The sequence below is a fragment of the Cannabis sativa genome, chromosome 7 (assembly GCF_029168945.1).
Source record: "Cannabis sativa cultivar Pink pepper isolate KNU-18-1 chromosome 7, ASM2916894v1, whole genome shotgun sequence".
Lineage (NCBI taxonomy): Eukaryota > Viridiplantae > Streptophyta > Magnoliopsida > Rosales > Cannabaceae > Cannabis > Cannabis sativa.
In genome coordinates, this window is record NC_083607.1 from 61,218,259 (window position 1) to 61,231,260 (window position 13,002).

Here is a 13,002-nt window from a genome sequence, read left to right on the forward strand (position 1 = left end):
GGTACGTTTTCAAAAATATATTTTATAAAATTGTTTTTAATTTTTTAATTAAAGATTAAAATTTTAAAAATTTTAAAATTAAAAAAGAAATCACTTTCATAATTTTTTTAAACAATTTTTTTTCTTAATTAATATTTTGGGTTCCGACTCCAACCCGAACCTTGAGACTTAGACTTTGTCTCGCCCTAGTCTAGGACTCGGACCACAGCTCTAAACTTAAACCTGACTTAAATAAATTCAAAAAATAAAAATAAAAATGAAAAATTATAAAACACACTTTTATTTTTTATTTTTAAATTTAAAAAATAAAAATAGTTATAAAACACATTTTTATTTTTTAAAAATAAAATCTTAATAATATAAATTTTACTTTTATTTTTATAATTAAAAAATATACATATTAGTAAACTCTTTTTTAACTAATTATTTATTTATTTTTATTTATGTTACGACCAAATAAATAAAAAAAGTTATGATGTGAAGGGAGCAAAAGCTAATTGTGTATATCTTTCTTCGAGCCCCTAAAAAGTTTCATAAATATTTTTAAATGAAAATAAATAAATAAAAAAAGTTGGAGACTTTAAGTAAATAATATATTTTTTATAAACATTTTTAATGTAAATAAAGATAGCTATAATGATTTTTAAATTTTTTAATAATAATTGATAATATTCTTCTAGTTATTTTTATATTAGTAGTTTTTTATATATAATTAAATATTAGAGAGTAGTTGTAAATATATATTTTTTATGTTTAGGAGGTATTGAATTAATTTAATTGATCATTTTCTAAAGACATAAATACAAAGATGTCAATTTTAATTTGTTTTTCCTAATTAATACAATATTTATTTATATAAATATACTACATATTTAATTAATTAGGTTTAAGAAATTGTATGATATTTTTTCCTAATTATTTTTTTTTAAAGTTAGATGTCATTTCATCAATCACAATCTTGAGAATTGTTGTAAAGTGTTAAATTAATTGTTTCTATAGTTAAGTTGATTAATATAAATTAATGAAATTTAGTTTATCATTAGAATGGACCCCAATTTTAACAATATATATATAATAATAGTAATAAACATAGTTTCATTTTCTAACCACAAACAAACAATACACTTTGGTAATATGTATTATTTTATATAAATAAATATAATTATTTATAATATATATTTATATGCATGAGTTTATATTAATTTTTCTTCTTTTGTTTGATCCTAGTCGACATTATCATTATTATCACATAAAACTATTCAATATTCATTGCATGAATTTGTTGAATTAGTAACTTTGAACTACATTATAAATATCATTAAATATAACTAAATATTATTAAAAATAATTATTCTTGAAAATAATTTTATAGACCATTTCATTAATTATAATAGAAGAATTTGTGGCAAAATTTCCTTATGTTTTAATTTTTATATACTTAATCACTTATTTTTTTTTTTTTGGCAAATTTTTTTAAGTTTACTTTTCTTTGTAAATAAGGTGACAGTCAAATATTACCATTAAATACTAATTGAATTACTACTATATCGACTTTGATGTTTTACTGTTAAATATACACAAATATATACAGTGGTCATTCAATTGATATTTAACAGTAATATTTAAGTGACGTGTCAAATTTATAAAGAAAAATAAACTTATGAAAATTTTATCACTAATAATAATATATATATATTAATAATAATAATAATAATATTCTCTCTCCAATAATAATATATATTGTTCAATTTCTTATAGAGAATCTTAACCCATAATTTCTTACCAAAATATCTGACACAAGCAATCCCATATGGCTAATATATATATGTATATATATATATTAATTAATAACATAATTAATCTGATAATTATATGTTTTTATTATATGATAGGTGGATTAATTAGCATGCACTCTTTGAAACAATTAAAAATATATAATATCAAATAATTATATTTATAATATTTAGTTGATCATGATTATATATTGGCATTACTCTATAAATATATATATATATATATATATATATTTCTATACATGTATATATTCCTATAATTAAGAATCATTATGGATCCCTTAATCCCGGAGATTATGAATGCTATAATAAGATGAACCCACCAATCCCAATTTAATAAGGAACTCTCTTAACTCTTAAATACATAATTAAGGCCTAGGAGATTATTTTTTTTAAAAAAATCATGATTATTGTTATTGGTTATTATATGATTATTTATTAAATTAAAATAAGTGAGACTCAGATATTAAATTGTGAATAGTGTGTAGGATTTGCCTTAAAAATTTATGAGTTTTAGGACAAAATATATTATTGAACTCTCATGAAAGAAATATGAGATATTTTTAAAAAAACAGTACTAAAAAAATATTTATAATTTTGGAGCTCCTGGATTGGGTGGGCCTAAGTACGGGTCTTCCCCGATCAGGCCCAACCATGATAGTGTGTTCACTAATATTATACGAAAAACGCTAAATATTACTTCAATTAAGAGCTAACACAAAAAAACTCGTTTGGGTTACTTACATGCACTCTTTTAATAATTATTTTTTAAAATTACTTAAAATCTAATTAAAAAATAAACCGTTTAAACAAAATTTGATTAAAATTGTATTCAAGGAACCATTTTCTTATCATTTTAATAAATAAAGGGTGCTATTTATAATTTTAAAAAATAGAAGGTCTAAATTAAAATTTAACTAAAAATATAGTACCTTTTTAATTTGTACTATCTTTTTTATTTTTTATTTTTTATTTTTAGTAGTAGTAGTAGTTGAATAAGCTTTTACCATTTTTATTTATATAAAAATATATATATATATTAATATCACAAATAGACAAAACTATGGCTGCAAATACCTAATTGATTAAGATAAGATAAGATAAAAACAATTGATGATGTTAACTATAATTAACTAATTAAATAAACAATAAAATTCTATAACTAAAACGTGTTTATATATATATATATATTCATGATATTTTTTTTAAAACATAGCAATTTGGTATATATACATACAGTGATTCAAGATTTAAAGTAAAAGAACGTAATCTTTTTTTATTGAAATTTGAATTATGATTTATCTAGCTTAACTATCATACAAAAATTAATTTTATGTTTAGAAATATTATTTTTTATTATAAATATATTATAATTAATTAAAATATATATTTTTTTTTTAATTTTTTTTTAACAACGACTGGCCCGCCTAACTTCTATTTCTAGTGTCCTTTTATAATAGTAAGAAAAAAGAGAGATCTAAACATTTATTATTTATATATATAATGTATTCTTTATATAATTAATATATAATAATAAATAAATATATATTATTTATTATATGGTATGACCCAGGCTGTTCATGTTGGGGTCTAATAAGACCAAGACAAAAAACTCCATGAATGAAACTCTGAAACAACCTTTTTTTTCTTCGACAAATCCAGAAAATCACAACCTGTATATATATATATATATATTTATATATATACATGAATAATATTATGAACAAAACTTCCAAGCCAAGAAATTAATAGTAATAACTCAAAAACAATTAAAATAATATTATTATTATTATTCATGGCCAAATTAAACAATTAATTATTAGCTTTACAAAATATTGAGATAATATTATCAATAAATCATTATCAGCTCAAAATGCTTAAAAATCTATATATTGAAAAAAAAAAAAACATGAATTAAAATTTATAATTACAGGGATGTAACATTTTCTTATTGATAAATCCCAAAGTTTCAATTTTTTTTTTAATTTTAAATTTTCTCATTCTAATAATAAAAAATAAAAAATAAAAACTTTTAATTATGCTTCCAAGAAACCAGTCATTCTAAGAATAGAATTCCTAACATGACTCAAATCTCTCCCCTTAAGAGTTCTTCCATTGCCCGAACAAACCGAAAAAGCCATCTTTCCACCGGCTAACCGCCTCCTGACGATGACATGAGGCGGTACCAGTTCTTCATTTTCATCATAATCATAATCATAATCATAATTATCATCATCGAAATTATTCCAAATTTCGTGATTTAAATGATCATTAATATTTCGAAACAAATTTGCCTCTTCCCTTGGAATATTCATAGGCATCGAATTTGCCCTAATTTTATTACCTTTCTTGTTCTTGCTCTTGTTCTTGCTTCTCATCATCATTAAATGATTAGTATTAATATTATTATTATTAATACTAAACATTTCTTGATGATGATGATCTTCTTCATAGAAAATAACCTCGGATTCTTCAAATTCTTCACCCATTGTAATGTTAAAGTTAAAATTAATATTAGACATAAAATTTAGAAGAATATATATAGATGAATAGAACAGTAGTAGAGTTTGAGATTTATTATATAGAGAGAAAGAAGTGACCAATAGAAAGGTAAAGAAGAAATTATAAGTATTTATAGAGAGAATCTAAATCGTAGTTAGTACACTTTTCATTATTATTTTTTTTATTTTTTTTTTATTTTTTTTTTTTGTAGTGTGTTGTCAGATGAGGTCACTAATATATAAAGGCATTGAGTGCGGTCACTTCCATCTTTTTCTATAATTTTTTTAGGGTTTTTTTGCATTGGTATCCTTAGAGTTATCAATATTAGCAAAATAGTCCTTGAACTATTAGTATTAGCAATTAGGCCCTTCAGTTTATAGCTATTGTAGCAATTAACTGTTAGAAATTTATTTATTTGTGGTCATAATTGTATATATAAAAATATGTGTTAGGTTATTATATAAATAAGTTAAATTTATGTGGTATATTTTAAAATAAAATTTATAACTTAAGAGAATGGTTGTTATAATTTTAATATGTGAAAACTATTGAGACAATTTCTAATTTGATAAAGGGTCAAATTAGAAATAATAAATAAATGATTAATTATTATTTTTACAATCATTAATAAATAAGTATTGATCCCCATTTTGCATGGTATTGTACTATTTCATATTCTTGAATCCCCATCTAGGAAAATAAAGGTTCCAGAGAAATTTTTGATCTAAATTGGAAAATCATACCATTTTAAGACGATTTTATAAATTTTGGTATGCTTCTGTTATTCTTTTAATTTTATTGTTAAATTTTCTCATCATAAATTAATTAGGACTAAATTTGAGATTATAGTATTCTAACACTAACTACATAGTAATTGTTTTAATTAAGAAAGTATATAAATTCACTTCTCATATAATTCATTATTAGACTGTTATTTATATATTTATTTTTTTGTCTAGACTCTTGAACTTTGCTAGATTAATGTTACAGTAGTGCTATATTCATAAATTATTTAAATTTTAAATAATTGAGCATAACGCAACTATAAGGGAATTTTCGCAACTATTTTTATAGTTTAGGGAGAATTTTTGCAACAAAAAAAATTTATTCTTAACAATTTGAGTGCTGAACTTGACCATCAATTAGTATAGATATTCTCTTAATTAAAATGTTATATTAATTTGCTAAATATTGTTATAAAATTGGTTAATTGCTAATTAATAAAATTGAAGGACTACTTTGCTAATTCAAGGAAAAAATATATAAAAAATATTTATAATAGTATTATATTAATTAATTGGAATAAATGTTAGCTATAATAATAGCTAGGCTTTGTTTGTGTAATATTTTTGTACACTTGAATATTTATCTTCAAAGTTATAATAAGTTGGCTGCCTAAACTAAACAGCTACTTTTCTTATGCCTCACGGCTTTTTATTTTGTTTTTTGTTTTCTTTTTTCTTATGTTAATTAACAAAAAACATTGACTTTATATTTATAAATAAATATATATATAATAATATATTAATATATATATATATATATATATTTATATATATGTTAATGGATAAGGAGCTAATTAGCTTTAAGTAATTTGCTGTTTTGATTTTTGTACATTTTGTTTTTGAGTTCATTAATTAAAAATTTAATGTTACCCTTTTTCAACTTCTTGACATTGAGACTATTTTAATAATTTGAACAAATTGTATTTATTATTTATTTTGAATTGTTTTTTCATTAATTTTGTTAACAAGATTTAATTTATTAACCGATAAAATAAGAAAAATACATATATCCCTTAGGATGAGTTTCTAGCTCCATATAGATATGGGTGATATATGTGTATGTGTAAATGTATTAGGTTAATTGAGATTTTTGTTTATTTGAATTTTGACATATTAAATTATATTTTTAAATTTTTTTGGTTGTTGAAAATTTCATTTGAATTATTAAAATTATTAGATATAAGGACTTTTATCTAATTTCATTCATTTTTATTAATTCAGTAATTGTCCATGTACTAAATCATGCTTCTCGGACTTGGATATCTATCAAATCATGCCCCTTGAACTTAGACATGTGTTAAATTATGTCCCTGAACTTTCATGCATGTTACACTTACTAAAATTAGACAAAAGTCCTCAAATCCAACAATATCAATAGTTTAAGGGAAATTTTTAACGGTCTTTAAAACTCAATAAACATAATTTAGTACATATCAAAGTTTGGTGGTAAAAATTTTAATTAGCTAATATATTATATAGTTATAATATTAAATTTAAAAAATGTGTATTTAATTTTAAGCATTACTCTATGTTTTTATCTATAGTTATAGTTATATAATAGTCACATATTTTATGTAATTAATACATGTAATTAATGGGTGATTTTGTTGACAAAATGTTGCCATCTCAATTTTTGACTTTTTTTTTTGTAAGGATCTGAATTTGACTAATTAACTGCATATAAAAATAAAATAAAAAGGCAAATTTACTAGTTAATTATTTTCATCATTTATGTAATTAATAAATTGTAATATGAATGATTCCATTTTATTTATTAGAATTTTAGATTTTATATGATAACTATGATAATATCACTTTTTTTAAAAAAAAAATGAGTAATCCTCATATATTTCTCTCTTTCACTCACAACGAAATCTCTTTTTTTGTTTGTAATTTTTTGTGTTTTCGATTCACTGCAGTTTTGAGTTCGTGGATGTTTCATTTTTTTTTTGGATTATAAATTGAATATACTATTTTTTGTTGATAATATATTGTGTTTATTGATTAATTAGGGTTTCGTGTGTTTTGGATCTAAGTTCGTTTTTTGGTTGAATGTTTTTTTTTTAATTTTTTTTTATTATCGTTGCTTCTAAATCGACTGTAATACTTTTTGCTCATAACTAACGCTCTTCTATAACGTTAATTTTAAACAATCAATTAATAATGTTCAATAATTAATTGTTTCAAACCGAGACTTATTTCATCTCATTTTACATCGGTAACATAATTGTTGGTCTTATAAGCAGACAGTAATATTATAGGCGACGGTTTAAAACAACGATGACCTAAAACCTTTTTCTTAGTATAATAATGAGGTGAAGAAAAAAATTAATTCAAAATAAAAAGTTCAACTTCCATATGTCAAACTTATTTATTATATTTGGTCTAACTAATATTAAAACAACAAGTACATAAATTGATTTTAATTTTATTTTTTCTAAAAAAAGCCACAATTATTCAAAAAAAAAAAAAAAGCCACAAAACGACAAAATAAATTGTCGTAATGAGGTAAAACTTTATACGGAGCGCTTAAGACGGTCCAACTTCACACGCAAGCCAAGCCAAGCCAAATAAATAACCAAAAACCAAAAACGACAAGCCGAGCCGAGCCGACTAAAAACCGAGCAATGATTGGGTGAAAGCGTACGTGTCAAGCTATTAACTCATGAAGCTCGGCGCATCAGATGGCTCGTGGAGTGGTCCACGTGTTTGGAGTTCTCGAGGTGTGGGGCCCACTATCTAATATGATTTTATCCATAAGCGATTACTGTGACTCTGAGGGTGGAATTTAATACAGGACAAACGAATAGGAACAAGACACGTGTTAAATGACGTCGGCAGTGAACGTGTGGTGTTGTTTAATGGAATCTGAATTATTATTCTGATTGGTTGACACGTGGCGCTGTTGTTTTCGTGCAAGTAAGGACTGTGTAACTCTAAATTATTTTCTCTTTGCTTTGCTTTGCTTAATTTGTAAAGCTAACTATGTCTTGTGAAAGAGGCTAAACTAACTAAGTCTTTTGTGTTTGAGGAAGTAATAAACAACAAAACTAATCTCAAATGCACTATTTTAAAAATGGTGTATTGATATACTCTTATTTGTTTCGGCATGTGAAAGATTTTTTTAGTTTATTTTTTTTTTTTTATGGTCGTGTAAATTATAGTTATTTAAGATATTTTGTAAAATTTTGAGAAATTTGAAAAATTTTAACACGTCGAAAATAGGATTAATTCAAACGGTCTGTGAAATAAGTTGTTTGAATAATACTATTTATATTGTAAATTATTCTGAGTTTTTTGAAATTTTACAGGATATCTTAAATAACTATAGCGTACAGAAATATGAAAACAAAATTGACTAAAAAATTATTTTAGATGTTGTACACTCATTTTATCGGGTGCATTGTAAAAGCACACATTAACTAATTATTAATTTTATTTTGAAAAATTCTACAAAACACTCCTTAAAAGAGGTGCATCGATGCATCCTTTTCTGTTTTGATATTTAAGTAATTTTTTTACTCTATTTTTTTTATGGTTGTGTACGTTGTAATTATTTAAGATATCCTACAAAATTTTGAGAAATTTAAAAAAATTTAACACACTGAAAAATAGAGTTCAAATAATTTGTTACATGCTTCACTTTTTTAGTATATGCTCGTGTGAAATAGACTATTTGAACATTGATTTCTATATTGTTAATTATTTTATATTTTTTCAAAATTTTATTGGATTTTTTAAATAACTATAACGTACATGACTATAAAAAAAAAATAGACTAAAAAATTATTCTAGATGCCGAAACAGATAATGGTACATCAATACACCATTTTTAGAGGTATGCATTATAAAAGCATCCTTTTATTTTTATTTTTTGGAATTATTATAGAATAATTAAATTAATTAATTAATAAAATGAAACTAATTTATTGGTTCTAAATTTGAAAAGGTCCAATTTTGTAGACATTAAAGAGTCTAATTAACATTCATTGGATATTTTTTAATTATTTGTTTTAGGGTATAACTATAACTTATATGACTTTGTATTTATATTTATGGTTAAGAAAAATGATTTGAGAGGGCGAGATAGCACTAAGTGCATTTTGGGAAGTTTTATTTCCATTTTGATAAATTCATCTTATTATTAAAAAAAAAAATAAACTCAAATTAATTTTATGTTCAATAATTATTTTAAATTTATCTTCATATTTTTTTTATTTTTCTAATAAATGTCATAAAATATTTTATTTTAATTTTGTCACTTAATATATAAATTATATTTTATTTTTATTTTATATGTGAATTTTTTGAAGAATATGAGAAAAATGAAAAAAAAAATTAAGAAAAAAAATTATTATAAATTAAAGACATATATTTTATATAAAATAAAAAAAATAGTAAAATAGAACATTTTTATAAATTTTGAAGGCGCAAATAAAACTTCTCGTGCGTTTTTCGTTTCGTTTCGTTCCTTCTAATTTTTGAACCGTTATTTAAATTGTTAAAAAATATATAAAAATCATACACATTAATTAAATAATTTACATATGAAAATGTATGAAATAGTAATTAAGTGCTATTTGTCTCTTAATATTATTTTAAAGATTCAATTTTTTAATTAGTCAAAAGAGAAACCCTATCATTTTCGTTATAATGATAACTGATAATAATGATTAGTAAAACTTTTCTATGACACTTTTTGTAATATTTTGTGATTTTGATTTGATTAAGTAAAATTGTTTACGTATCTACTAAAGTTGTCTTATATATAAATATAGTTTGAACTTAATATTATCCAATTATGATCATTTTTAATAATAAATTTTTTTACTAAACTTAAGATTAGATTGTTATATTTCATAATAATTAAGAACAAAAATATATTATAGTTTTTAATAAATATTCATTCAAACTATTGAAGATAACCTTAGAGATAATGGAAAGAAATTAATGAAAAAATAAAAATAAATTAATATCATAAAAAAATATCCAAATTCACAATAGGGAAGAAGATATTAATGGTTAGATAACTATTTGAAAATCAACATTGTGGCTAGCTTGATATTGACTTTGAAATTTGGATGTACTTATTAAGTAGTTGTACTACTCTTTTTTATGAAAATGACTAACAATATTAATCACTAATTCTATTAAATATATAATGTAAAATAAATTAATCTATATCATTTAAAAAAAAAATAGAGGAAAAAAATCTCCATAGCATATTCTTTTTTAGTCTTAAATATCTTCATTAAATTTTGATATAGAGATTGAAATTTGACCCGCGAGATCAAATACCTTCTTGGAGGGTTACGGGACAAAGTATCACATCGAGTGAGTTTTTTGGGTTTGGATTTTGAAATCTCGGGACCGAACCTGCCATTATGGAGATCAAGTTTTTAGGGTTTCGAGACCGCGTGGGTCAGGTTCAGGTTGGAACAGGTTCAGGTGGGTTGGGTCACGTTTCAGGTTGGGCTAAGTTTTTTTTTTTAAAAAAAAAAATATCAATTTTTTTCACAATAAACTACAAAATAATATAATTATATAATATATTATTATCACATATACACAAACACAATACACAATTATACATAACCATCCAAAAAACTTTTTAAGGTTGGATGGTTTTTTTGTAAGTAAATTGATAGTTGGGGGAGTTTTGCCGCAAATTACTCTTAAATTTTGTATTTTTATTTTGTAAAATATGGCCACGTAGGATAATTTTTTAGTGAACTGTCATTGCCACGTGGGCAAAATTAGGACTTAACTAGGCTGGACAGACGACACCTTAAAAATGTAAACGAAACAGTACTTTGTAGGGTTTTCCCACCAAAATATGAGATTGGATGATTTTTTGCAAGTAAATTAATAGTTGAGGAAGTTTTGCCGCAAATTACTCTTTTTTTAGAAAAAAAAAATCAAAATTATATTCCAACAAATCAAATAAATACATTATTCTAACAACACATTTGTAGAACAAAACCTAACCACAACTATATATACAAGAAAGAATCTAAGTAAAAATTTATAATCTCTCAAACTATTCTCTATTTGGATTGCCAATATTCATCCATATTGAATATTATTATTGTTGCTTTGAAATTCATATATACTCATCATTGTTTGTTTTACACTATTCATTCATATCCTATATATATTGTGTTATAGAGGCATTTATTAGTTAAAGGGTTATATATGTATATATTTAGTTAATTATTAGATATATAATACTAATTTTACTAATTAATTAATTAATAATAATGGTTAGAAATATTATTCTTTTCTTAGAGTTATGGTAATGTAGATATACAAAGATTTGGTTTCGTGTAACACTAGTGGAGTGGAGTTTAATGTTTTTGTCATAACAAACGTATATTTAAAGTAATATATAAATATATGTGTATATATATATACTAGAAAAAAGTTACGTGCAAAGCACGTATATTTAGTTTTATGTTAGGTGTTCTATAATTTAATTGAGAAAGATTCAATAAATAATCATATAATTTAAAATGATTTAAAAACTAATTTTAATTAGTGTGTGGGGTTATTTGAAAATCAATAGTGAAAAGTCAAATTTAAAATTTGCAGAAAGAGAAGAGGAGAATGGAGATTAGCTTTAAATATATTTAAAAAATAATAATGCTACACACTTACTATGGACACTTAACTCGAGCCGGTAATAATAAAATTATAAAGAATAAGGGTAGCAGACATATAACTGGACATATGAAAGAAAGAATATAAAAAACAAGAAATATGATAGCTTCCAAATAATATTATAACAAAGCAATGCTCTCCAAATTTATCTTAATATCATTCTTCTCTTGAAGCCTCTCATCAATCTCATAGCACTCCATGATAGATTCAACAAAATATATGTGTTTATGTATATTTGTTTTGAGCAAATCAGTAAACATATATTTTCAACAAATTAACCCGATAAATTCAAGATCCACATATATATAGCTAAGTATTCAAATACAATTGTAAAATCTAAACTTAAAACAAAATCAAATGGACAATTCATGCTCAACTAAAGCTATATATATACTGTTATGATTACATCAACCCAAATATTCTTACTTGCTATAACCGAATTATAAAAATTAAAAAGTATAATTTGAGATATATAGACTAAAATCATCCAAATAAACAAATAAATTAGTTACACATAGAATTATAAATGATACTTTTTTTAAAGTGTGTTTGAAGCTTATGTGAAATTTTTTGAATCTCTTCACTACTATTTTTTATCTCTATTTTTTTTTTTTGTATAAATATATATGTATATAGAAAATTTATATTAAAAAAATGAAAAATATACGTACATATATTTTATTGTTGTTAATTAAATTCAAAATAGTATAGTAATAGAGAAAATTTAAAAATCAGATTTTTATTATGAATTTTTATTTATTTAAAATAATTAACTTTAATAAAAAAAAAATTAGAAAAAATGAGAACGTACAAGATTAGGTATATATATTTTGTTGGTTTTAATTAAATTCAAAATAGGATAGTAAATTTATGGTTTAAATAATATCACATTGAGAACAATATATAATATTGTATATATATAAATAGTATCAGTTCAAATATCAAATATCAGTTTAAATGAGATTTGTTTTATTTTTATTTTCTTATTTTATTATATATAAATAATATTTTATTATTTTATTAAATATAAATAAAAAGTCACACCATGAATTTCTCATAAACCAAGAATTTAGTTATATAGGCACACTTTATATAGAATAGATATCATAAATGCATGTGATGTGAGAGATTTTAATAGTACAACTCTTATTTTTAATTGCACAATTAATTTGTTTCAAGAAAAAAAATCACATTTAATGTGATAATGATATTGATGGTAGTGATTTTTGCTTACTAATTTTGATGAATCACTATATAATAAT

The 13,002-nt window shown here is 22.4% G+C and overlaps 1 protein-coding gene across 1 annotated transcript; it reads right to left on the reverse strand.

The window, feature by feature from the left end:
• Window positions 1–3,558: 3,558 nt before the first annotated feature.
• LOC115697592 (protein S40-1) lies at window positions 3,559–4,464 on the reverse strand. Its single transcript, XM_030624670.2, has one exon. The coding sequence runs from the start codon at window positions 4,313–4,315 to the stop codon at window positions 3,830–3,832; it is 486 nt and encodes a 161-aa protein (XP_030480530.2). The 5' UTR covers window positions 4,316–4,464; the 3' UTR covers window positions 3,559–3,829.
• Window positions 4,465–13,002: the final 8,538 nt, after the last annotated feature.